The sequence below is a fragment of the Callorhinus ursinus genome, unplaced genomic scaffold (genome assembly GCF_003265705.2).
Source record: "Callorhinus ursinus isolate GAN/ISIS: 27379988/994484 unplaced genomic scaffold, GSC_fseal_2.0 scaffold2, whole genome shotgun sequence".
NCBI lineage: Eukaryota > Metazoa > Chordata > Mammalia > Carnivora > Otariidae > Callorhinus > Callorhinus ursinus.
The window spans coordinates 17475334-17501985 of record NW_027397064.1 but is presented as its reverse complement, the minus strand read 5'-3'; the positions used below and the strand labels follow the sequence as shown (position 1 = coordinate 17501985).

Here is a 26652-nt window from a genome sequence, read left to right as displayed (position 1 = left end):
AAAATGATCTACCTGGGGAGAACAAAATGTTCTGCTGACGCTCCTATCTTCTGGGACACCTTCCTTGGTTCACCCCCTCTGATTATCACTCCCCCCAAAAGGCTGTTCTTGGAGGCAGCTTTCAGAAAAAGTCAAGGCATGGACAGCCCCAACGACGGAGAACTCAAAGGCATCAAGTTGGGCTATGAACTAACTCATGTGCACTGCTGTCTGAATAAATTCCACAAAGCTCAGTGCTGCATCGTGGAGGCCGGCCTCAGCGCTATAACGCTCTAAGCCCACCCTCTGACTCCAGGCCGCCCACCTTCATTCTTCTCTGGACATTTTTCTTCAAAACTTAAAGTTGAGGAAAACAAGACCCGTACTTAATTGTGTGTTTGTAATCTCAAGCAACAGAAGTTTTCTGTGTATGTGAACTCGTAGCTCGGGGTGGTCCCTGTGGATTGGTAACGTCATTAGGGTAGAAGCTCTGAGTGAAAGAACCAGGTCTTTTTCAGTCCGCTCCAAAGGCAGGCTAGCCTTCAAAGGTAATTCGTGGTGAGACCCTCTAGGCAAGGTCCCTATCTCTGGCTACTTTTGGTTGCCAGTGCCAAGAGAATGCACTGAAACGGAATCAAGAAAAGTACAAGTTAAACAGGAAAAGTCGTTTTCAAGATACTGGCATAAGCCACTTGGGGAAGCTAGAGAACTGTCTTTTGGGGGGGAATTCTTGGAAAGAGAAGAAAATCTTCTTTCTGGACTTAGGCCTCACCTAAACAAGGACTAACTGAACGTATGACTCCAGATGTATTTAAGATTCTGGGCCCACTACCTCCCTTGAGAGAAACAGCTCTCGCAGTTTCCCGAGCTAGCACACCTCTTACCTCGATGAGTTCATAGAGCATGGCGGTACCCAGCCCAGCGTTGGCCACATGGCTCAGTGCCTGTGAAATCCTGGAAAAGGGCAAAGCAAACGTTAGGCCTGCCCCCTCCCCTCACCAGACTGAGCTATATCCTGTTTTCCCTGCTCTGACCGGCCCGACTTACTTGTGGATCTGTTCATCTGAGAGTCCTCGGGGGTTACGGATAGAGATCTGTGGCACCTCATTGGGGTACTAGTGGGAGGAAATAATGTTACTGCTAAAGCACTCCACCCCAGGGCCTCTCCCCTTCCTCCCTTTGCTGCCGTAAAGCAGGGGCCTCACCTGTGCTGGGACCTGAAGCACCAGAGTGAAGCATACATACTGTGAATCCTGGTCTTCTGCAGTGGCAGGGTGCAGGGTGATGTAGATCTCCCACGGTGAAGATCTGCAGGTGGATGAAGTGGGGACCGGGCATGTGATTGAGCAGGAGTTTGAGGACCGGGGAAGATGGGGGTGAAACAGTAAAGCAGGTAGAGGAAGTGAGCACTGGGCTCTTTCTTTTGGGGGCAATTAAAGAAGTCGTCTTTGTCTCCATGAGAACAGTTTCTCTGAATCAAGGTTCGTGGATTCTGCATGGAATTCTCTCATTACTAAGGGGACTCCTGCCCACCTCTAGTCGAATACGTACCTGCCGTTTCCTTTAACCACCTGTAGTTCATCCAGATAGATAGACTCTAGCACCTCGACTTCAGAGGGAAGTACCCTAGGGAGACAGGAGGAGACTGACTCACCATTATAGCTCTCCCTGTTAAAGCCTGCTAGAGCCCATGAAGGCTGGCTTTATAGAAAACGGGCAATCTGCCTGAGTGCATGCTCTTGCTAACCTCCATAGAAATGGGGGAAATATGTTTTCTTAAGTTGTCAAGTGGCCAGGTAGGAAGCATGGGAATCAGAGTTTAAGGGACCATTTCTGTCAACAGATGAGGAAATGGATTCCCAAAGGCAGAACTAGAACCAGAGCCAGGTTTCCTGACTCCGTTTTAAGTTTCATCGCGCTGCTGGTTGGCCATTTCTCTGACCCAGAAATAAGATGTCCATCGGTTCACATCAAGGTTACCAATACCACCCCTGGCTTTCCCTACACCACTGTTCACATCGATCCCAGTGTCTACACATACAGCCAGTATCAGTTGCCCTAAGCCTACTCAAAGGACATACCAACTGAACAGAAAAAGAGATCGAGGTGGTATTAAAGGCCGTAATGTAGAAGAGCCATCAGCTGTGGAGTAATAGGTACCAATCACTTACCAGCTACATGATCTGAGTAAGTATCTCTGTAAGCTTGAGTCACACTGTCTACCATATATAGATAATACCACCTACTCTCCAGGGTTATTGTGAGGATAAAAAGTTGTTTATGAAAGTACCTAATAATATCTTGGCCATAGTAGCTAGTCTATGTTCTCTTTTCTCCTATTTGTATATAACTTTCTCCCTTGAAAGAAGGAAGGATATAGTTAGTATTCAATGTATTTATGACCCTTGTTATCTGGTTGATTTAGATCAACCTGTTTAGGTCAGGACCTGGTGGTCTTGATGTAAATGAGAGGACATACATGTTTAATTATAGAAATAGCCATTATAATGACATTGAAGGTTAGTGATAGGCTCAAGTCCATAGCTCTACCCAGGTAATGCATGTAAAGACGCATGCTTGCTTTCCTTTCTTATACTGTTCTTTCTTCATCAAGAGCAGGGTTGCCCTAGCATGACCCATGTATTACTGGTACTCAAATTTTCTTTTTAAGTTTTAGACACCTCAAAACATAGAAGAGATAACTGTGGAGTAGTTTTGGTTGACTTAAGTGTGGGAGTCTCAGAGCACAAGCTAGCTGTGAGATCACTACTGCCCTCTCCATGGCTCAAAGTGTCTCCTCAGAATCTTACAAGTTCCGCTGAACAAGGTGAAAACGATGAGCCCAGGTGGTCTCAAAAAGGCCAACACTGGCTGGCCTCCCTGAACCAACAAAACACTGAAGTGTAACCTCCATCAAGAGGCCCTTCAATACTTCCCTAGCTGGGACTTGGGCCCTGGATGTGCGGTATGGAATGGGATGATGGTAAGGTGGTGACAAAAAAAAGGGGGGGTGGCAGGGGGATTGTATAATGTCCTAGAACTAAAAACTAAGATGCATGGAGTCAGACAACCTGGATTCCTAGTCATAACTGTGTACCTTTTTAGCAAATCGATCTACCTCTTCAGGCCTCATCTAGGCCCCTCAGGGGCCCACACCTCAGTTACAAAAAGGAGGCTTTTATGTTACAAATCCACCCTGATCCTATCAACTATTCTATGAGTAGATGCCACACCCACTTTTTTTACATCTGAGGACACTGACTCACAGAACCTGGGTGGCCTGGTCAGCGTCACACGCTAATAGACTCTGGAGTGAACCCACATTTATCCTATTTCCAATCCCAGAGTCCTTCCAGGTTTTGGTCTCTTGTTGAGAATGCTTCAGAGAAGGACTAGGAGAGCTTTTTGTGAGGTGTAAAGGTTTATTCAGATAACAGTCCTCATTAGTGCTGTCGGGGAGGGAGACGGCTGAGGAAAGCCTCGGCAGAAATAGGCTGATCCAAGGGAAAGGGGGTCGAAGGCTGGAGGACATCGGTTCCGGGAGGTAAAAGGGAGGTGGGGAGAGCTAATAAGCAGGCATCCTCCGGGACCCTGAACAAATCCACTTCAGGAGAATGGGCCGAGTGAGGCCGAAGAAGAGGGGATCAAGCCAGATAAGGCGCAGCCCGAGCTGGCCTGGCCGGCGCAGATCCGGTCTCCTCTCCCATCAGATCGGTGCCCCTCCACCCTCCTGCTCCCCAGTACAGAAGCTCTCTTAGGAAGACATGTCAGCGTCTCTGTCATCCCTTATCCCTCGCTCCGCCCCACAGGCCCGCCGTACGGACCGTCCGCGGCCACTACTAGTCCCCCGGACCGGATCCAGGCGGCCAGCCAAAGCCCATGCCCCCAAAGTTTACCAGTCCTCCTCCCCTGCAGCCGCCGACGCAGTCGCCGCCATGTCTTCTCCGGCCCACAGCCGGAACCGGAAATACTCTCAGGAAAGTCAGGGGCCGCAAGTTAAAAGGAGGGAGGGAGGCAGGGAGGCTAGCGGCCGTTTCTAGGCAACCATAGACTCCAGGTCCTTAGTGGGTCCTGATGCCCAAGAGACGGTTCCGAAGTGCCCTAGGAAGTGCCTATGGGCGGTCCGCCGTCTCTCCCAACACCTGTGAACGCCTTCGTCCTCTGAACCTCTCTGACCAGTTCCAACGAGTACAGCTGGTAACAATGGGAGTCTAAAGAGACCGGCAGTGAGGGTGGAGAAGAACTATAAGTCAGGCAAAGTCTGCAGGCAGCCGGAAGGGACGGGGCTGAAGGCCAGGGTGGACGTATCTCGGCCTAAGGAGCTTGAAGCTCCTAGGCTGGGGGTGAGAGAGGGGCTCCGGTCTGCGAAGCGCGCGGGCAGGGGCCATGGGAGGCGGTGCTGAGGAGGTTGGCGGTGGCAGGAACTTGGGAAAGGCTGGAAGGGGCGGGGTCGGGTGGGCGAGGCTGGGTGGAGGGGGCGGGGCCGAGGGGCGAGTCTGGGTAGAAGGAGGGGGAGGGGAGGAGGAGGGGAGGGGAGGAGGAGGGGGGGGGGGGCTGCGTGGAGGGGGAAGGGGGACATGGGGTCCGGTGGGAACGAGGTTGGGTTGGGGGACAGGAGGTGGCTGAAAAGAAGGGAGAACGACAGGAGGCGCTCTCTTTGCTCCAAGATCTTATTTTTCCATCCACCTCGCGCTACGATGTTTTTGACGCCTGGATTATTATGAAAAAGGAAAAGGCAAGGTGGCTAACATTAACCTTTCTTCCATGCCCGAACCAGGCCTCCTAGATGTATGGAACTGTCCCTGGAGCTGTAGCCCTTCACCACCATCTCTACCTCCTTCCTTCTGAGGGATCCTGAAACCTCTGTCATGGAAAAGTACCACGTGTTGGAGATGATTGGAGAAGGCTCTTTTGGGAGGGTGTACAAGGGTCGAAGAAAATACAGTGCTCAGGTGGTGAACAAAGAGGGGTATCTCTTGGGTGGGATTCTGTACCTCCAACCACGGTGGAAAATGGGACCAGAATACCGACCTATATTCCTGAGGCACTGACTCCCTCATTCCTCTTACGGAGTATGAGCCCTAATATTAGATTACTTGGGTTTAGATCCTAGGTCCACCACTTTGTAGCCTTCGAACTGTGGACAAGTTACTTAACCTCTCAATGTCTGTTTCCTCATTTCTAGAATGAGGATAATTATGAACAGTATCTGATTGATGGGGTTTGAGGATTAAATGTGATTCACGCTGAATTACTATACTAATACAGTGTCTGGCACCTAGTAAACAATAAATAAATTTTATATTTATTGTTTTTTTCCTCTATCATACCATACTGGAAGAGAGAAACCACCTGAACTCAATTCTTCGTTTTTTTCTTCCTTCTCTTTTCCTTGAATCTCTTAAATCTTTACCCGGAGTTTTTTACCCAGATCAGAACACCTCTCCCAGAATCCACTAAAGGGATCTGTCTGGTGGAGGCTGTTTTCTCCTAGGGCAAGTTGGGGGGGGGGAGGCCTGGATAAGGCCAGGGTACTGTGGGGAAGGGGAGTAGGAGACTAGCAGGTGAGGAGAATTTGCTCCAACAATCTAAAGCCTGAGTTCTGGAGCTCTGAGGTGAATGTTTCAATAGTGTGGTTAGGCCTTGACTCTTCTTCATCTTACCACTGACAGGTGGTGGCCCTGAAGTTCATTCCAAAATTGGGACGCTCAGAGAAGGAGCTGAGGAATCTGCAACGAGAGATTGAAATCATGCGGGGTCTGCGGCATCCCAACATTGTGCATATGCTTGACAGCTTTGAAACTGACAAAGAGGTGCACTTCGGTTTTGGGTCACCCTTCCCCAAGAAGAAGGGTCCCAGAAATTTCCTGACCTCAGAATGCATAAATCTGGAGCCATCAGAACCGCCTTCTCCCTGCAGGTGGTGGTGGTGACAGACTATGCTGAGGGAGAGCTCTTTCAGATCTTGGAAGATGACGGAAAACTTCCCGAAGACCAGGTATGTTTCCTGGCTCAAACCTCTCCCCTCCCCTGACCTCTTTTCAGCTTAAGGACTGGTAGGGAAAGCTGAGGGCACTGAGAATCACCATTTTGAAAACTCCCAAGGAAAATACAAGAGTCTGGGTGTATGTGGAGACAATGTGGTGTGACAGGAAAGTATGTGAACACTGGAGCCAAAATCTCGGAGTACAAAGGTTGACCCTGCCACTTTCTAGCTGGATCTTCGGGGGCGAGTTACTTTAACCTCTTGGTGCTCAGTTTCCTGATTTAGAAATGGATGTAATTATAATGTCTGTCGCATGAGGCTAGTGTGAAGATGAGTGAATTAATTCATGTAAAGTGTTTAAAAGAGTGCCTGACATGCAGTATTCAACATAGTTAGCTATTATTATTATTTTTAAAGATTTTATTTATTCATTTGACAGAGAGAGCATAAGCAGGGGGAGCGGCAGGCAGAGAGAGGGAGAAGCAGGCTCCCCGCTGAGCAGGGAGCCCAATGCAGGCCTCCATCCCAGGACCCCGGGATCATGACCTGAGCCGAAGGCAGATGCTTAACCAGCTGAGCCACCCAGATGCCTCTAGTTAGCAATTATTAATGCTGCTGCTATTACTAGGCACCTTTAGCGTGTGGTACCAGAGGGGGCAGGAAGGGATAAGGTTGTGGTTAAGGCAGGATTCACCAGCAAGATCTAGTGGTTAGCAGTGGGATGGTCGAACACATTCTCCAGCCACACTTGTTCTAGAGATTTCTCTGTACCCTAGCGAGTAGACCCCCCTCCTCAGGATTTCCTGTTGCGGCATGCCAATCTCCCTCTGAGCATTATTATTTGTAAGTTATCATCTTGCTCATTTTGTGTATCTTATTCATTTGACCACTTCTCTTGAGAAAGAGGACTTTGTCTTGTTTAATAACAGCTAATGTATATTGAAGGTTTACTAAGTGCCAGCCACCATTCTGAGCATGGCATGCTGTAACTTAACTTAATCCTTGCGGTAACCCTATAAGGGAGGTGGTGGTATTATCGTCAGCCTATAAATGACGCATCTGAGAGGCACGGGATAATTTGCTCATCCACGGTCATTTTTCTTCAGTGAATAAATGAACAAATGAAAGAATGAATGAATGGGGGGGGCAAGAACTAAGGAAGATGTCATGGGAAGCTCTGGAAAAAAGAAAAAGAAGAGATCACATCAGTAATTTAGGGAAGTGTCTTTGGGCTTGTCAGTAGGCTCCTTCCTCTGACCTCTCCTTTCTTTCTCCCACCCTGTTTGACCCCTAGGTTCAAGTCATTGCTGCCCAGTTGGTGTCTGCTCTGTACTATCTGCATTCCCACCGCATCCTCCACCGAGACATGAAACCTCAGAACATCCTTCTTGCTAAGGGTGGTGGCATCAAGCTCTGTGACTTTGGGTGAGGAGACTGACCCTCCGTCTCTGCTTCTCATTCTGCAGGGAGTCTCAGATCATATGCTTGACTTACCTAGGCCTCATTTTAGAAGCCAAGCTGGAGACTGGGATTCCTGTTGGATCTTTAGGAAGGTGCTCTCTGTGTGGGTTTGGGATAGCTCACACAATGATAGGTAGTAGTCACCAGGCCTAGTTTGTGTATTGATTACGGTCTCTCGTCCCATTTCCGTTCCATCATCTCCTGCAGATTTGCCCGGGCGATGAGCACCAACACGATGGTGCTGACATCCATCAAAGGCACACCACTCTATATGTCTCCAGAGCTGGTGGAAGAGCGTCCATACGACCACACCGCAGACCTCTGGTCTGTGGGCTGCATACTGTATGAGCTGGCTGTAGGCACCCCTCCCTTCTACACTACGAGCATCTTTCAGCTGGTCAGCCTCATTCTCAAGGACCCTGTGCGCTGGCCGACCACCATTAGTCCTTGCTTCAAGGTAATGAACATAGAAAGGGAGATTACTTGGCATCAGAAACCTGTCTTCCTCTGCCCCTGTTCCCCTTTCCAAAATCGGGGGCAAGATTTTGCTGTTACTGAATGAAAGCAGGAGTTGGGCCCAGCTGCCTTGCTTTTCTACTGCAGGGGCTGATTCTGGGAGGGTGTTCTAAGGTCCGCCAAACCTGGGACTAGCAGCCCTTCCTTGGGGCAGGTTATTCTTTATCACAATGAAAAGGTAATTTCAAGCCACCAGGGACAGATGCTGTCCTTTTACACAGTCTCTATTCCACTTATTTCCTATCAGATGCAAGGTCCAGATGATATCTAGATTTGCCCACAGAACTTTCAGTTTTCCTGAAAGAAAGAATCTTAAGACATTCCGACAGTCAGAGCAAGTGGGGCCAGCTCAGCTATTAGGGACAGGTGACAGAGGTGGTGCCTATTGATTGCAGCTAAGTCTCAGTGGGCGAAGGAGGGTTGGAGGGAGGGAGGAAAAAGAGTTGACCCTTTTTATTTCTTATCTAGGGCAAAATTTGGACCCTCAATGGAATTTAAATGCAACCTTTTCCCAGAGTGCAGTCTCATTATAACTTTCCCTCGCTCTAAGATGAAAAGGGACAAGTTTCTCCCCAACCTATTTAGTTGGGGAAGCTCAGTAATTATCAAAAAGAATCTAAACAAAAGAAACTTGAGTGGGTGATAGGCACAGGATATTCCATTCTCCCTTAGGCATCTTCATTCAGCAAGAGCCACAAATGACACCTTGCTTTAGAACAGTGGTCATCATCTACCAGTACCTTCTATTCCCATTTTAGGCCCAACTGAGGATTTTCCCAAGGATACCTCATAACAGATGTACCCTTTTCAGAGGCAGTCTCCCTTCCCCACCACCATCTGAAGACTTGCTGAAAGATTTCTGTTTTTGTGTGCTCCCAAACCTATCTTTATGCAATGACTTGTGTGTGAGTGTGCATCTGTTCCTACCCAGCTGCAAACAAACCCACAATCAGAGGGAAGACACAGTGAGCCATTTGGACCCCTTTGAATGTTTGCTTTCTGAAGATGATCGTGAAGGTGACAGAATGTCTCTGGACAGGATGTGGAGCTCTCCAGGAGGGGAGGCAGTGAAGTCTGTTCCTGGAGCCAGGGAAATGAGGCCTAAGGATAGGATTAGAGAGGATGTGGTTAAGACCATCCAGTTTGCTGAAGGAATGGACTCAGGAGTCTTGGTTTCCTGCTTCTGCTGGTGACTTAAAGAGAGCCTGTAGGAAAGCAAAGACCCATGGGGTATTTTTTTCTCTCCACAGAGCTTCCTGCAGGGACTGCTCACCAAGGACCCCAGGCAGCGTCTGTCCTGGCCAGACCTCTTACATCACCCCTTTATAGCTGGTCGTGTCACCAGTGAGTCCTTATGGTCCCCAGGGCTTTTGCACTTCCCTGGGCTCTTTCTAATCTACTCCCTTCCCCAGTGTCTGGATGCAGTGCACCTGCTTTACCTTACCAGCTCGAACTTTCTTCCTAGCCCTTTGCCTAACCTTTGCCAGTTCCCTTGCCACCCCACTTCCTCTTTGCCATGTTGTCAAGATGGTCTCCTTCCACAGAAGCCTGAGGACACTGATGTCGTCTCTGGCGCAGTGGAGATGGTGGCGCAGCTCTGGCATGATCATGCATTCTCCCTCTTCCTTCCCTACAGTAATAACTGAACCAGGAGGCCCAGATTTGGGCACCCCATTCACCAGTCGCCTACCCCCAGAACTTCAGGTCCTAAAGGACCAACAGGTGCATCAGCTGGCCCCCAAGGGCAATCGATCTCGCCTCTTGAGACAGGCCTGTAAGCGCATGGCTGAGGAGGCCAAGCAGAAGGTATGTAGGACAGAGGGGATAGGGGACATGACTGGGGAGGTTGGAGAAGGAAGGTTGATGAAGGGCCATGAATAGGATTCATGCTGCCCTAAGGCAACCAAATAGTTTTGATTCAGTGTCTCCTGCCCACTTCCCACAGAAACACCAGAACACAGGACCTGCCCTTGAGCAAGAGGATAGGACCAACCAGATGGCTTCTGGCACAGCCCCTCTGCCTAGACTAAGAGCCACTCCTCAGGAACCAAGCCTCTCGGCTGAGATCTTGGCCTCAGAAATGAAGAGCAGCTGGGCTGAGTGGGGGGCTGGAGAGGCCCCCCCTGCACCTCGGTGAGGAGGGGGTAGCCAGGAATTTATAGGGTGAGGTATCTTGCAGATCTTTGACTTTTGCCAAAGCAAATACAACATGGTGCCAGTCACTAGCCACCGCCTCATGGGGACAGGGCCCTGGGAGTCTGAGTCCTGGGTTCTTGAATTCTGATTCTGGCTATTTTCCTGATTCATCAGGAATCGTGGGAATTTTCCTTTCTCTATGCCTCAGTTGCACATTAACTGAGAAGGAAAGAATTGTTTCCATGCAAAAGGGAAGATTATTTGAGTTGAGAGCTACAGGTGAAAACTGCCAAGGTAGACTTGACAGTAAGATCCAAAGTGGAAGGGTAGTCAAGGATACGTGTGGAGTGGTCAACATCCTGTCCTGGCCATAACCTAGAAGAAAGCTCTCCCCTATCCAATCCTGTATGGCTTGTTCTTCATTCTTATCTTGGACCTAGAGCGAGGGACATGTTAATGAACCCTGAGCCTCACAGGTCAGTAGGAGCCTCCTACTCCCTGTTCCTCTGGCAGGGAAAACCAGATCACTCAGGATTGTGAACGAGTTCTCCCAGAACTGAGGCCAGAGGTGGTGGGCCAGCGGAGCATTGATGCAGTGGACCTAGAAAATGAGGTAAGCCCTAGAGGCTCCACTTGGCCTTGACCTGCCATGGGATGTTGGGTCTGGGTAGATGTTTTTCTAGAACAGTGATTCCCAACTATCCCAAGTATGAGCTCCCCTTATGTTAAAAATTGATTTCTTATTATCAGTTTATAGATTTTAATTGCATAGCATCTGAACAGGTAATTATAAAAAATTAGAACATACGGGTAAAAATGAAAGTCCCTCTTGAGCCTTACCCCAATCCCAGTGGTGTCTGCTGTTATTAGTTTTGTCTTTCTTCTTCCAAACTTGCTGAATTTTTAGATATGTACATACACACACAGAAATCTGTAGTTTGGCTGCTTTTTGTTACTGAGTTCACACCACATGTACTGTTTTACATCATGCCTCACTTACCATATGATCTGTTTTGGAGATCCTTCTACATCAGAACATGTCATTTTTAGGGGGTTTTAACTTTTTATTTTGAAATAGTTTCAAACTTAAAGAGTAATTGTGAGGCTGCCACAAAGAATTCCTGTATACCCTTCACACAGATTCACCAACTGTTAAAATTCTGCCACATTTGCTTTATGATCCTCTCTCCCTAGATACCTGCATATGGGTAAATCCTCTTTCTTGAGTCATTGTAGGGTAAGATGCAATCTGTCTCTTTACCCCTAAATACTTTAGTGCATATCGCTGAAGAACAAGATCATTAATCTACACCACTATAGTACAGTTACAGAAGTCGGAAATTTAATACTGATATGATTCCGTTACTTCATCTACGATCCATGTTCAAAGTTTGCCCGTTGGTTCAATAATGTTCTTTATAGGGAAAAAAAATTTTCCCAGCCTATGCTCCAATCTGGTGTTAGGCATTGTGTTTAGTTGTTATACTTCATTAGTTTCCTCTAATCTGGAATAGTTCCTAGTTTTGTTTTTCATGACTGACAGTTTTGAGGTACAAAGGCCAGTTATTTTGTAGAATGTTCCTCAAATTCATACTTCCTCATGATGAGGTTCATTTATGTAGTTTTGGTGGGAATATTGCATAGGTGATGCATCCCCAGTTCTATAGTCTTTTTAATAACTTCATAATATTCCTAAGATGGATGTGCCATGATTTATTATTCCCTTACTGATTGGCTTTATGACGTTTCCAATTTTTTTATTATAAACCATGCTGCAGTAGACCTAATTGTAGGTATCTCTTTATGAACACGTGCCAGTATTCTCCGAGAGACTTTTCAAGACCCCTCACATACAGCCAACTCTGCCTTTGTAAACTGGTTGTTGAAACACATATATCTGTGCCGAAGAATTCACTGGTTCTTGTGTTTACTCCATGATTCCCCAGGTTGGGTGCTACTACCCTTAAACCTGACACGCTCCTCTTTCACGCCCCTATACCTCAGGAGCCAGACAGCGACGATGAGTGGCAGCACCTGCTAGAGACTGCTGAGCCTGTGCCCATCCAACTGAAGGCCCCTCTCACTCTGCTGTGCAATCCTGACTTCTGCCAACGCATCCAGGGCCAGCTGCATGAGGCCGGGGAGCAGGTAACGGGCACATGTAATGGGATTTTAGACTATTGTAATCACAGATGAGGCGTTAAAAAACTTGAGGAGAAAAAGAAAGTTTGTCCCTTTTCAGTTCTCTTTCAATTCATCTATTTAATTCAAGATTTGCTAGCTTCCTTTAGTAACACAGAAAGAACAGGCCTCGGCTCTCTCAGTTAAATAAATCAATCTTTAAAAAAAGGGGACGCCTGGAAGGCTCAGTCAGTTAAGTGTCTGGCTCTTGATTTCGGCTCAGGTCATGATCTCAGGTTTGAGAGACCCAGTCCCGCCTCTGGTTCCACACTCAGTGGGGAGTCTGCTTGAGTTTCTTCTCTACCTCTCCCTCTGCCCCTCCACGTCCTGAGCATGCACGCTCTCTCTTTCTCTCTAATAAATAAATACATCTTTTTTAAATAAAGATTTTGTTTATTGTTTAGAAAGAGAGAGATAGCAAGAGAGAGAGCATGAGTGGGGGGCAGGCAGAGGGAAAAGCAGGCTTCCTGCTGAGCAGGGAGTCCGACACAGGGCTCTATCCCAGGACCCTGGGATCATGACCTGAGCCGAAGGCAGATGCCCAACCGACTGAGCCATGCAGGCACCCCCATAAGTAAATAAATCTTATAAAAAAAAAACAAACCCAAAATAGGCCTGGATTTTCTCTTTCTGAAGGGAAAAGCATTCATTTAGAGCAGGGATTGGCAAACTCGGATGGTAAACGTTTTGGGCATCAAAGAGCAAGAGGCAAAAATGGAGGGTATTATTAAGTACTTCTGGAATGAGAGAAAGCACTTTTCCACATAATTTTTATTGATGATGATGTGACCAGCACTGGGTGTTATACACAACTGATAAATTACTGAACACTACATCTGAAATTAATGATGAACATATGTTGGCTAATTGAATTTAAATAAAAAAATTTTGTTGATGAAATTAAAAATAAAGATATGTGTATAAGAGCTTCTGATACAGGTATACTAATGAGAAGAACGAGATTCTTTTTTAAAGGACAACAATTTGCTTAATTGGCATTCATAATTAGTGTTGTTTATTCACCAGTTGAGGGACATTTGAATTGTTTCCACTTTTTGGCTTTTATGAATAATGTCGCCATGAACATTCACATGGAAGTCTTTGTGTGGACGTAACGTTTTCTTTTTTCTCCCTTGGATATCTAGGAATTGCTGGGTTGCATGGTAATTTATATTTACCATTTTAAGAAGCTGATAAACTATTTTCCAAAGTGGCTGCCTCATTTTGCATTCCCATCAGCACTGTGTGAGGGTCTCTGTTTCTCCACATTCTTGCCAGCATGTATTGTCTGTTTTAATCACAGCCCATTCTAGGGAATGTGAAATCGTGTCTTATTGTCATTTTAATTTACATTTTGCTAATAACTAATGTGGAGCATCTTTTCATGTGCTTATTAGCCCTTTGTATATCTTCTTTGGTGAAATATCTATTCAGTTCTTTTGCTTATTTTTAAGTTGGGTTGTTTGTTCCCATGAGTTGTAAGAGTCCTTTGTATATTCTGGATAGGAGACCCTTATCAGATATGTGGTTTGCAAATATTTTCTCTCAGTCTATGGTTTGTCCTTTTATTTTCATAAGAGTGTTTTTTGAAACACAAAAGTTCTGAATTTTGATGACGTCCAATTACCATTTTTTTTCTTTTGTGGATTATGCTTTTGGTGTTATATGGAAGAAATCTCTTCCAGACCCAAAGTCTGGAAGATTTTCTCCTATGTGTTTTCTAAAAGTTTTTTGGTTGGAGCTGTAGCATGTAGGTCTCTGGCCCATTTTTTGAGTTACTTTTTATATGTAATGTGAGGTAGGGATCTAAGTTCATCTTTTTGCATGTGGCTATAGAGTCGTCCCAGCACCCTTGGTCCAAGACTCTCCTTTCCCCATTAATTGTCTTGGCACCTTGCACCTCCCTTCTGGGCCTTCCACGCTGTCCTTGTCGTGGGTGGTAACTTCATTAGGGAGGCAGGAGAAAGGCTCTGCCTCCAGGGTGAGTCTTGCGGAGTTGGAATTCCAGCTGAACTACTCTTCAGCTGTGTGACTTGACTCCTTATCTAACCTATCTAGAAGATTTAGTCTTCTCATCTGTAAAATGGATAATTGTTTACTGTGCACGGTGATTGTAAAGAATAAATGAACAAATAAGTGAAAAGATTTAGAAACAGAGGATGACATATTATAAAGCACTTGATGTAAATGTTATTCTTGTTTGAAGAGTAGTTTTTTAAAGAATAACCGTTTAAAAGTATCATAGTGCCCTTATCTTGCAGGTTATATATAAATAAGTGATGGACTGGATTTGGCCTGTGGGTCATAGTTAGTCAAGTCTTGATCTAGAGTTAGATAATTCATTTTATCTGTTTGGAGTTGAATGACATTGTTTTGTGTCTGTTGTTTTAATACTTGGAAGTATGTGTGCGCACGCATGTGCGTGTGTGTGTGTGTGTGTGTGTGTGTGGGCGCACGCGCGTGCATGCGTGCCTGTGTGTGTGTGTTTAAGGCAAAGGGCTGGAGAAGGGAGGGAGCAGATAGGAATGGCACTGGATCCCACAGAGACTGAGGGGAGGTCCCCTTTCCCTTGGTCACTTCCCTGGCTCTCTTTCCCTTTTTCTCTGTTTCCTTCCCTGGGTTTTAGAGTCCCAAAGAAAGGAGTGAGAACATTTGGTCTGCTTTGCCAGCTCCTTGGGGACTGGTGTTTGTCACCTTCCTTTTCCCTCTGATAATATCGATTACTATTTGTTTCCCTCATGTCACCCAGATCCTGAAAGGCATGCTGGAGGGTGCATCCCGTATCCTTCCGGCACTCCGAGTCCTGAGCAGTCTTCTGTCTAGCTGCAGTGACTCCATTTCCTTGTACTCCTTCTGCCGCGAGGCGGGGCTCCCCGGGCTCCTGCTCAGCCTGCTCAGACACAGCCAGGAACACAACAGTATCCAGCAGGTAAGCCCTACGCCGGGGGCCTGGGAGCCTCGGAAGACTTATATAGGAGTTTCTTCACCTCGGATCTCTCTTCTTCAAATTTCCTCTTCTTCAGTTTCTTCACCTTGGATTTCTATTCGGCCCCCGGCATTTTCTTTTCTTTCCTCCTGTCTAGTTAGTAGATCATGAGTTGCAAACTCTGCTGCCCTCTGAGGCCAGACAGATCCTGTCAGGTGGGGAAGTAGAGTCTGTGTGACCATATGAGTAGTGGGGAGTACGATAAACTGGAGAGCTTGTGCCCAAGCTGAATGGGACATCCCCTCAGCTCCAGCTCACTGCTGCCACATGGGGGAACATGGGCCCCGTGTCACCAGATCTTCCAGTTTTCTAAGAGAAGCTAGAAATCCAGATTTGTATGCACAGTTTCCCAATCTTTAGAGCACTGTGTTTTGGAATGTTAAATCCTAGGCTTTCGTTGCCCTGCTTTTATAGAACAGAGTACTGAAATTCTGAGATTCGCCAACTTATACGCAGGCACTAACTTGTAAATGGTCGCAGGGACGATGAGTGGAGGAGCTAGGATTGAGGCTCAGTGTGTCTGAAGCTGAGTCCCTCCCTCCCCCTACTGTGTTCTGCTGTGGCCAAGCTGAGAGGACAGAATACTGAAATGTTTAACGGGGCCTCGGCTCAGGCAGCTGAAAGCTGCATTCTGCTCACGAGTACTAACCTTGAGTGTTTTTAAGGAGTTTAAAGAAGAATTTGAGCTATTTTGAAAAACAGCCTCCTAAACTCCTAAATCCTATTCCAGCCACACAGGACACGTTTTCAGGCTGCTTATTGCCCCCTGGCCGCCACTTTGTGACCTCTAGATTTCTCCTTTCTGTCTGGACGCTCTCTTCCCTCTGCCCCTTCCTGTTTGGTCAACCTGCCCTGGATGTTGGACTTTTTTTTGTTTGTTTGTTTTTTTACTGCTTTTTCTCTTTCTGTTTCTATCCTCCTCATTGCCCTTACTTTCTGTCCTCTTGCCTGGCAGCAATGTTGGTATGGGACCTTCTCACGGGACCTGATGGCTGTGATTCAGGCCTACTTTGCCTGCACCTTCAATCTGGAGCGGAGCCAGACAGGTGACAGGTGGGATGAGAGCCAGCTTTGCTCCGTTGGCCACTTTGGCTTCAATTTCTACCCCCATTTCTTTCCCTCTCTGTTAGGAAGAGGCTAAGCAAGAAGAAGCCGACAGGTTAGGGATCAGCTGACTGACCACTGAGGGTCTAGCTAATCCTCCTAAGGACCCTGAGACCCCTCTATGTTCACCCCAAGGCTTGCAGGTTCTAAGGGTCACCATACACTAAATGGAAGGGTCACAATATGAATAACCTAGAGAAAATGGCAAAGAAGGGGCTAGGAGGGTGTGTATAGAAGACTGTGTGTGTGTTTAGCAGGGGAGAGGGGAGGGAGCATTCTGAGATGTTCCTTTGCAGAGATTCTCCTACCTGCCCAGAACTGACCCATTTACCACATGTGGGCTTTTAGAGAGATGGGCAATTTTTTCCCAGCCTACAGGTGTTTCAGGAGGCTGCCAGCCTCTTTCTGGACCTGTTGGGGAAACTGCTGGCCCAACCAGATGACGCTGAGCAGACCTTGCGGAGGGATAGCCTTATGGTAATCTGCTCCCTTGTCCAGATTTCTGTCTTTGATGTATTTCCCCGTGTTTCTCCCTTCCCCTGTCTTATAACTATACAGGATTAGGTCAAGGTAATACAATAGACATTTACTGACTATGTGCCATATGAGTAAGAGAAAGTCCCCATCTTCAAGGGACTAGAAATAGTCTAGTAGGGGAGATGAAAAATGATCAAGGACAATAGCGTGAGAAGTACATTAGAACTTACATAAAACTTGTATGAAATACAGAAGCACCACTAAAGAACATATGATTAATGCTACTTGCGGAGTCATAGAAGTCTTGAAGGAAATCATCTTTGCTAGGATTTGAAGAACTCATAGAAGTTTGCCAGATGGGTGAGGCAGGAAGTAGGGAGGACATTCCAGGCAGAAGAAGTAACATATATAAAGATCTAGAGGCATTAAGCACTGTGGCCTATTTCAGGGAACCACAAGTTGAAGTATTCCTTTTTAAAGAGCCTTGCAGATGGGCTAGTATTCCCCAAACTTATTTGGCCTGTGGACCAGTAAACTAGTGGGTTCTCATCCCTGGACTGTGGAGGTGAGGGACAGGAGAATGGAGGATTGAGCAGGAGGATAGCTGAGTTCTGACTGATCTCAGAGGAGACAGAAAGGAACATCAGCAAGAAAGTAAGCAATTGCCTAGTCATTGTTCAAACTGGCAGTGGGGGACACAGCTCTGGACTGCATTTCTGCTTCCAACTAGCAGTCCATTCAAACTCTTCTAGTCTGAGAGCCTATTTTAACATCCCTCACCCTTTCGAGTCAGGAAGCTTTTCCAATGCCTAACCTAAATTTTGGCCATCAGCAACTTATGTTATTGGCCAGCATTTATCCTGTATGTCATTGTGCAGCGAATACATAGGGAGTTTGGAATAAACACCCCACCTCCCGAAATTCTGAACCAGTAGGACTGGGTTGGGAGGGACGCAGGAATCCCCAGGAATCCTCATACTCATGGTCCATAGATAACACTTTGAGGAACATTATCTAGGAGGCAGCTGATCAGAGAATAGAAGGATTGACACCTAAAATTGCCATTCTTTAAAACGTGAGGGTGATTATAATGCATTTTCTGTGCGAGGAACACTTTGAATGGCACTGCTGGTCCCTCTGGGTTTTCTCCTTTTTGCTCAGGTTCTCTGGGGGATTCTTGCTCCTTACCCTAAGCCCCGTCACTTTTCTGCTGCCCTCATGTCAACCCCGCCCTTGTCTCCCTTAGTGCTTTACTGTTCTGTGTGAAGCCATGGATGGGAACAGCTGGTCCATCTCCAAAGCCTTTTACTCCAGCCTGCTGACGACTCAGCGGGCGGTCCTGGACGGGCTGCTCCACGGCTTGACAGTTCCCCAGCTCCCTTTCCACACACCCCCAGGTAACCAGAGTAGGGTGCGGAGGTTCTCTTGACTCCAGAGCAACTCTGGCTCTGCGCCCCGCCCCACCCCTGCCTCGACTGCCATTGCCTTGAATAACTCCTGGCATTTAGTGAGCGCTCAGGAACTAACTGTGTGCTGTGTGCTAGAAGAATGAACCGGGAGCTGAGAGAAACGACCAGACCACACCCTGCGTTCTTTGCCCTTTCTCCATAGGAGCCCCCCAAGTAAGCCAGCCGCTGCGGGAGCAGAGCGAGGGTCTGCCTGGAGCCATGTCCTGTGCGTTGGCGGCCATCTGCACTGCTCCGGTGGGGCTGCCCAGCTGCTGGGGAGCCAAGGAGCAGGTCTGAGCTTCAGTGTCTGCTTCCTCTCGTCCGGGTTGCTGGAGATGAGGAAGCTGGCCTCAGTTTCTCAGAAAGGCAGAAAAACGAGCATTTATACTCCTCCTTACTCTGTACTTCCAGGAACAGATGCTCCTACCCTGGGTCGGGGCCACTTGTAGAACATGATGTCACCCAAATCCCAGAGCCCTTGGCCAGCTGGTTAGAGAGCGTGGTGACAAACCGTCCATGTGGCAGGGTGGCTGACCCGAAGCCACCCGTGATGCTTCCTCAAGGGCTCAGGATTTAGATTTCTTACCCCCTTTTTGGCCAGCAACTCTTTCCTCTGTACCTGCCTACGCTAGGGCTAAACTAGGCCATGACCTTTGGTTCTCCTCTGGCCATGAGGACTGGGGATGGGATGGGGTCTGAGGTTCCTGGTGAATCTGAGGGAGAGTGGCTAGCAAGGCGTTGAGAAACCTGATTCGCTGGAGCTAGGAGAGGAATAGGATGGGAATCATGGGAATGCGATGGAGGCTTCATGTATGTTCCTACAGATCTCCCGGCATTTGGCGAATCAGCTCACTGAAGACAGCAACCAACTGAGGCCGTCCCTTATCTCTGGCTTGCAGCATCCCATCCTGTGCCTCCACCTTCTCAAGGTACTGCCGGTCCAAAACCCTTGGGACTTCAGATTTCTTTTCTTTTTCTTTTTTTTTTAGGGGGGGAAGGACAGAGGGAGAGGGAGAATCTTAAGCAGGCTCCACGCTGGGCGTGGGACTCGGGGCTGGATCTCATGACCCTGAGATCATGACCTGAGCTGAAATCAAGAGTCGGACACTTCACTGACTGAGCCACCCAGGCGCCCCAGATTTCTTTTCAATCCCCAGGACCGAGAGAGAGAGAGAGAAAGACACTGAGAAAGACAAGAGACCCCAGAGGGTCCCTTTCTGCTTTTAAATCTCTTCCACTGAGATGGCCTCACTGTCAGCCAGTCCCCTCCAGAGCCTAGAAGTAGCCTGATCTCACTGTCTGATAGCAAGAGGTGGAAGTGGCCTGGGTTTCTCTACTACCTCCACAGTGGATGCTGTAGATCTGTTGAGAGGTCAGCCTGCTTCTCAGCTCAGGGGCTGCTCAGCCTCGCTGATTGCTTCCGCCTTCCTCAGGTTCTCTACTCCTGCTGCCACGTCAGTGAGCGCCTGTGCCATCTTCTAGGGCACGAGCCCCTGGCCTTGGAGTCACTGTTGATGTTGGTCCAGGGCAAGGTAGGCCAGCCACACAGGCGGGTATATATCGTGGCGGCCCCGCCGTCTCGATCAGAAGTTGCTCTGCTATCTGGGGTTTCCTCTGTAGGTAGCGGTAATGGATTGGGAGGAGTCTACCGAAGTAGCACTCTACCTCCTCTCCCTCCTTGTCCTCCGGCTGCAAGATCTACCTTCTGGGTAAGTCACGAAGCGGGGTCTCTCCCCTGGAACCTTCCATCCCCACAGCTCACCCTGTTACAGAATATGGGGGAATGGCACCTTGTAGCCTATCCTTAGGAGGGATTGGGATAGAGAGAGTGAAGTCTTCTCTGCAAAGAGCAGAGCTAGCTTCCCACCAACTCTGTGTCTTGGCAGTGGTCGTACAGCCTCTGTGGAGAGTGCCGTCCAGCAGGGAGGGAGGCCACTCGCCAGCCTCCTTTCCCCTGGCTGCACCCTTTGATGTATCTCCTTTTTCCAGAATGGAGAAGCTGGGCAACGAGACTGCTACTCTGTTTACCCGTTCACACATCGTCTCTCTCGTGGTGAGTTTTCAGCTTTCTTCTTCCGCCCCTTTGCACCCCGCCGTCCGGCCCTTCGGGGAGTACGGGCGTCACTGTCCCAGTAGCAGCCGGTTCTGAGGCCGTCCGTGGGGCCGGACGGAGATGGAAATCCTCTCTGCCTGTCCTGCCTGCTGTGCAGGTTCAGACATTCCTTCTCCTCTGACTCCTCTCAGAGCGCAGCAGCCTGTCTGTTGGGACAACTCAGTCAGCAAGGGGTGACCTTCGACCTCCAGCCTGTGGAGTGGATTGCGGCAGCCTCACACGCTCTGTCTGCCCCTGCAGAGGTGAGGCGGGCCGGGGAGGACACAGACCTCTCTGACCAGACCCAGGACTCCATTCAGGGGAAAAGACTGTAGCGCCAGCCTGCCTGGGGCAAACCAAGGGGTGGGAAGGGAGCCAAGGGGTCTCTCCTTTCCTCTGTGTCTGCCCCCAGGTAACAGCCCCCTCTGAGCCCAGACTCGCAGGCAAGGAAGGAGAGAGGGAGGGAGACCCGAGTTACCCGAGGATGAGACCTCCCTGCCTGCTCTAGTCCCCTCCTCCAGCAGCTCCCGCTCCTGTTGTTTAGGTCTTTTCAGAAGCTTCATCTCTTCCCCTCTGCCTGCAGTTTGCACTCCCTGGCCCCCTCCTTCTCCTTAACTGAGGTGGAAAAGGTGGCTGGCATCCTGAGAACTCTTCAGGAATCCCATCCGCCGTGTAGCCTCCTTTCCGCTTTCTCCTTTTCCAGGCCGTCCGCCCCCCCTCCTTTTTAGATACTTTGGAACCTGTATTTCTCTCATTCTGTAAAAAGAAGGGTAGACTTCATATTCAGATGATTGTCATCCTTACAGACACAGAATTCCTTATAACTTAGAAAGCACTTCACATGTCATCCCACAACATGCTTGAAAGAGAGACCACATGAAATGTAATGATACTCACGTCCTTTTTCCAGATGAAGTTGAACTTCAGAGAGGTGGTAGGGATGGCGTTCCCATTCATCCAGGAGCCCCAGTCAGAAACCTGGGAGTCCTCATAGACTGTGCCCCCTGCTCCATTATTCCGCCATCTAGATGGTTCCCCCAGGCCCCAGGTGCTCTGCCTTCCTGTCATCTCTCAGATCTTTTGCTGCCTGCCACCGTCATGGCCCTGCTGTAGTTTGTGGGCATATCATCGATCTTGCACTGTGGCACTTGCCTGCTGAAGGATCTCTTTTCTAGACTCCCTCCTCTCCAGTCCATTCTCTTCACTGCCACCAGAGTGAGCTTTCTTAAAAGTCCAGTCATTTGTTCAACTAGTAAGTATTTAGCACAGAAATATGTATTGAGGACCAGACACTATTCTGGGCTCTGAGGATACTGCAGTGAATAAAAGAGACAAAAATCTTGCCCGTGTGGACACTGTGTAAGTCCTCAGTGGCTTCGCACTCTTTCCGGGATAAAGTCCAAACTCCTTTACCTTCTCCTCAAAGCTCATCTATTTCCTCTGGGCTCTATATTCTTGTTATACCAGGACTTACCACTTCCAAAGGTCACGCATCATCGTTCATGAGCTGCTTTATTTATGCTATGCGTTCTACTTGGAATGCTGTTCCTTCCTACCACCTCCTTCTCTTGACTGCCTTTTAAACTTTTAATGCATCAGTGTTCTACCTCCAGAAGGTAGAGCTAGGCCCTCTCCACTGTGTCTCCACCCCCACCCCCACCCCCAGCCTCTTGTCTAGCAAGTATCTTCCTACCCCACCAGCCTATGTGTCTTCGGGGCAGAGGTAGTCGTTGAATGAATAGTCAGGAACCAAGACTCCTAAGTCCAGAAGAGCTCTCCCCACTGCCCTGGGCTGAGGAAGAGCTCTTTCTGCCTGACCGGGAGTTGCATGCACAGGACCTGCATTCTCCCTGCCTCTCTCCAACAGGTCCGGTTGACCCCACCAGGTGGCTGTGGATTCTACGACGGCCTCCTCATGCTCTTGCTGTACCTCCTCACCCAGGTATGGGTGCCTCCTGGGCTAATGAGCCGCTAGACAATAGGAATGAAGAAGCAACCCATACTCGCCTCTTCTGTCAAATTAGGGTGCTCGTGATAGCCTTCGAATGGGCCTACCTGCCCTCAGCATGGACCCTTTCAGGGGAATCACCTCAGGATTCGGTGGGGGAGGAGAGCCATAATTCCCTGGTTTCCAGCAGACACCCACATGGGTTAAGATGTGAGAAGAAGGGAACTCAGACAATAGGGAAATCCCAGGTTTTTGGGAAAACAGAGGAATTATTTCTAGGACTCTCTTTCCTTGGAGGTCAGGGATGAGAGTGGGGGGAAAAAAAAAGGCATTTCGAGGCCTGACTTCGACCTCCCTACCTACCCTCCTTCAATTTCCTCTCCAGCCAGGGAAGGGTAGCCTGATAAGGGATGTGGTTAGCTCAGAAATGTGGACCGTTCTGTGGCACCGCTTCTCCATGGCCCTAAGGCTCCCTGAGGTGGTGTCTCCCCAGGAAGAGGAGCCGTCGCTGTCTAGGCCACAAAGCCCAGAGCCAGACTGGACACTGATCTCACCCCAAGGTATCTTTCCATCGGCATGGCCTCCGTTGTAGGGCCACAGCGTTGATCCCTCTTCAAGAGGAGGAGATTGCCGTGACCGTTGCCGCCTGGGAAGAGGATGGCGTGGGCCACGCTGGGTGGGGAAGGGGCTAAGCAAGTGGAAGCCCCAGGAGCCCTGGAGAAGCAGGAGCACCTGGGCCTCTTGCCTGCTCCACTGGGTCTCCATTCTGGGTGTTTCCAGGCGTGGCAGCCCTGCTGAGCCTGGCCGTGGCCACCTTCACCCAGGAGCCCCAGTTATGCCTGAGCCACCTGTCACAGCATGGAAGTATGCTCATGTCCACCCTGAAGCATCTGCTCTCCCCCAGCTTCCTGCATCAGCTGGGCCGGACGTGAGTCAGAGCTGGAGGAGAGAGTCTGTAGGGCAGCGTGGGGAGGGGGAGTCAGGAGAGCTGTGGCTGAGAACATGAGCTGTGAGGGGAGCAGTGGGATTGGTGAGGTTGGGCGAGCGGAGCCGGGATTTGAGAAGGGGGCGGAGAATGGTAAAGGGCAGGTGAGCAAACCGAGTCGGGCCTTCCACGCTGCCCTCCTTAGGCCTCACGGGTCTGAGTTTCTGCCGCTCGTGGTGCTGTCTGTCTGCCGGCTCCTCTGCTTCCCCTTCGCCCTGGATGTGGACGACGACCTCCTTGGAGGTGTCTTGGCTGACTTTGGGGCCTCAGAAGTTGCAGCCCACCTGCTTCAGGTACTTGGGAAGCTTCTCAGGCGCGACAGTCGGGGAGGAAGATGGCCAACCCTGTGTACTCGAATTCACTTGCCAACAGCTCCAAGGCTCTCCTGGGCCCTGGGGAGAGTGGGGGGTCTGACTCCATCTAAGAGCTGGGAGTGGAGAAAGCATCCAGGCCTGAGCAGAGGCATTGTTTGGAGCTGGGGCTGGCACCCCGCCCCCTCCATCAGTCCCTCTTCTGGATCCGTTGGAGCTCCGTGGGGAGGACATCCCAGTCTAGGCACTGGAGACTCAGCTCCTCAGCCAGGAATCACCTCTCTGGCAATTCTTGGCGCTAAGCAGTGGGCCTCTGAAGGCAGAGCGAGCTCATCCTTGCAGAGCAAGGAATGATCTTGCACCTGTTCTCCTGGGCTCCACACTGGGTCTCACGTGGCGGGCTTGGGTCAGGTTTTCCGGTTCTCTGTGGTATTTCGCAGCATAGCTTGGCTTTTCTCTCTGCCAGAGCTTGGGCTCCTTCGAGCTACCTCACTGCAGTGAGTGCTCCCTCTCCCTGAACCCCTTTTGCCTACTGCCCTGCCCCTCTGTCCCCAGGTCTGCTGCCACCATCTTCCGCTGCCTCAAGTTGAGTTGCCTGTCAGTCTCCTCACACGCCTGGCCCTCACGGATCCCACCTCTCTCAACCAGTTTGTGACCGCGGTGGCTGCCTCCCCTAGACCTGTCATCTCCTTCCTCTCAGTCGCCCTCCTGGGTGACCAGCCACTGCTAACCTCCGACCTTCTCTCCCTGCTGGCCCACACAGCCCGAGTGCTGTCCCCCAGCCACTTGTCCTTTATCCAAGAACTCCTGGCCGGCTCTGATGAATCCTACCGGCCCCTGCGGAGTCTCCTGGGCCACCCAGAGAATTCTGTGCGGGCCCGCACGTACGGGCTCCTGGGACACTTGCTGCAACACAGCATGGCCCTGCGTGGGGCGCTGCAGAGCCAGGCGGGGCTGCTCAGCCTCCTGCTGGTGGGGCTTGGAGACAAGGACCCCGCTGTGCGGCGCAGTGCCACCTTTGCTGTGGGCAACGCAGCCTACCAAGCTGGTCCCCTGGGGCCTGCCTTGGCTGCCGCCGTACCCAGTATGACCCAGCTGCTTGGAGACCCTCAGGCTGGCATCCGGCGCAATGCCGCGTCGGCTCTGGGCAACTTGGGGCCTGAGGGGCTGGGGGCAGAGCTGTTACAGTGCCAAGTACCCCAGCGGCTCCTAGAGATGGCGTGTGGAGACCCCCAGCTAAATGTGAAGGAGGCCGCCCTCATTGCCCTCCGGAGCCTCCGACAGGAGCCCTGCATCCATCAGGTACGCCCCTGGGGACTCGTGGACCACGACGGTGGGGTTGTATTTCACAGCATTTTTCTGAGGTAGTCTTTTAAGGAATTGGGACACCCATAAATCCCCCTGTCCGGAAGTGGGAGATGACAAACTCATCTCCCATCTCCCACCGTGGGGAAGGGAAGGAGTACAGGGGAGGGCTCCGATGAGTGGGAAGTGCCTGGGGTCTCAAGGACCAGGCTTTCTGTCTTGCTGTGTGGGGTGGAGGTGAGGACACACTAGGCCATGTTGAGGCTTAGTGGGATTTCATCCCGGGAGCCGTGAAGCAGCTAACCATCTTTTTTCAGCCCTCACCCTGTGACAAGCAGCATGCTAAGCATTTTACCTTTGTTACTTAGTTGAAGCTATTATAGTCCTCATTTTGCAGGTGAGGACACTGAGGCACTAAGAATTTTAAGAACTTGTCCAAGTTACAAAGCTAGTTTGGGGGACTGGACTTCTGAGCTCAAGGGTCTGAAATCCTGAGCCCCATACCTTAACCACTGCTTCATCCTGCTTTTTCTGCCCGGTATATGAAATAGCCGAATGGAAATCACACATCTACCTATGATAAGGCTAAACATCCAAATTATTATAGCGCAATGTGGTAGCATTGGATGGTGCATGCGGGAACAGACATTTTGACAGGATGGCGATGATATAAATTATAGGGTTTTCTGGCAATCCCTGGGGGGAAATAATGAAAAGGATTCTCAGTGGTAACGAGGTTAAGGCCCACCGGTCAGGACCTACTGCTGGGAATCCCACTTTTGACTGCGTGTCCGCGCAGCCTGTATTACCCTTCTTGGGGCCAAGCCCGTGGATCCCTCGGTGCCTTGATTTCATGGTGTATAACCGAAGCAAATGGGAGTAGACCTCCGGTCTTGATGAGCCCCATCTCCACCGTTTCTCTTTCCCCACCCAATCTAGACTGAGTCCCCAGAAGCCCGTTTTCTTTTTCTTTCTTTTCTAGAATGGGAATTGCTGGGCCATGTCGTGTTCTGTCATCTGCTCTCTGTCCCACAGGTGCTGGTGTCCCTGGGGGCCAGTGAGCGATTAGCTATGCTCTCTTTGGGGAATCAGTTACTGGCACCCAGCAGCCCCCGGCCTGCCTCTGCCAGACACTGCAGGAAGCTCATTCACCTCCTGAGGCCAACCCACAGCACGTGATCTCAGATTCCTGCGGTCCGTCCTCCAGCCTTTGTGGCCCCCTTATTGCCAACCTCTCCTTTTTCTACTATATGAGCCACCAACTCAACCAAGAGCTAAGGAGACTAAAAAAAAGAGATAAGCTGCAAGTCAACTATTTGAGAACAAGAAACTAGAAGAGATTTCTGTATAAAGCTCCCTCCTTTCCCCAGATACTGATTTCAACCAGTAAACTTCATTGATGTTGGTGCCAGAGAAGATTCCTTCCTTTTCTACATCGAAGGCTTTTTCTCCGATCATGTGCCTTTAATCCCAAGAACATGCCTCCTGGACATCAGGGAGGCATCTTCCATCTGAGAGCTCTCTTCCTTTCTGGAGCTCCTATAATCCTTCCAGCAGGTTCCTGCCTTAGTGCACTACCCCAGGACAGTGATGAAGACAGAGCCTGTCTCCTCTCTAGGTGATAAATGCCATCAGTCCCTGCTGGTGGATGGTTCTCTGACCCGTAGCCCACATTCCCATCCATGGGTTAGGGTGGAGAGTCTTTTCTTTCTTTTTCTTTCTTTCTTTCTTTCTTTC

The 26652-nt window shown here is 49.5% G+C and overlaps 2 protein-coding genes across 6 annotated transcripts in view; one reads left to right on the top strand and one right to left on the bottom strand.

Annotated features, from left to right (window-relative positions):
• Nucleotides 1-4054, bottom strand: part of RNF25 (ring finger protein 25) — a 6287-nt gene extending 2233 nt beyond the window's left edge. For both annotated transcript variants that reach the window (XM_025891510.2, XM_025891519.2), the window contains exons 1-5: nt 3876-4054; nt 1531-1605; nt 1185-1287; nt 1027-1094; nt 864-933 (exon numbers count right to left, since the gene is read on the bottom strand). In XM_025891510.2, coding sequence (XP_025747295.1) covers nt 864-933; nt 1027-1094; nt 1185-1287; nt 1531-1605; nt 3876-3916 — 357 coding nt within the window. In that variant the 5' untranslated portion in view covers nt 3917-4054. The remainder of the gene's footprint in view (nt 1-863; nt 934-1026; nt 1095-1184; nt 1288-1530; nt 1606-3875) is intronic.
• STK36 (serine/threonine kinase 36) lies at nt 4040-26652 on the top strand. Of its 4 annotated transcripts, none has more exons than XM_025891508.2 (27): nt 4040-4176; nt 4757-4931; nt 5652-5792; nt 5900-5977; nt 7260-7390; nt 7634-7883; nt 9193-9286; nt 9579-9748; nt 9888-10075; nt 10592-10691; nt 12083-12226; nt 15009-15188; nt 16201-16298; nt 16721-16826; nt 18073-18223; nt 18438-18565; nt 19099-19203; nt 19708-19806; nt 19895-19983; nt 20264-20327; nt 20519-20629; nt 22234-22308; nt 22700-22874; nt 23095-23242; nt 23445-23592; nt 24166-24912; nt 25951-26652. In XM_025891508.2, exons 2-27 carry the CDS (start codon nt 4848-4850, stop codon nt 26092-26094), a joined length of 3948 nt encoding a protein of 1315 aa, XP_025747293.1. In that variant the 5' UTR covers nt 4040-4176; nt 4757-4847; the 3' UTR covers nt 26095-26652. The 4 variants fall into 4 exon arrangements, with proteins under 4 accessions (XP_025747293.1, XP_073734666.1, XP_073734662.1 ...); XM_073878565.1 differs by having other exon boundaries at nt 4129-4322; XM_073878561.1 differs by having other exon boundaries at nt 4129-4386.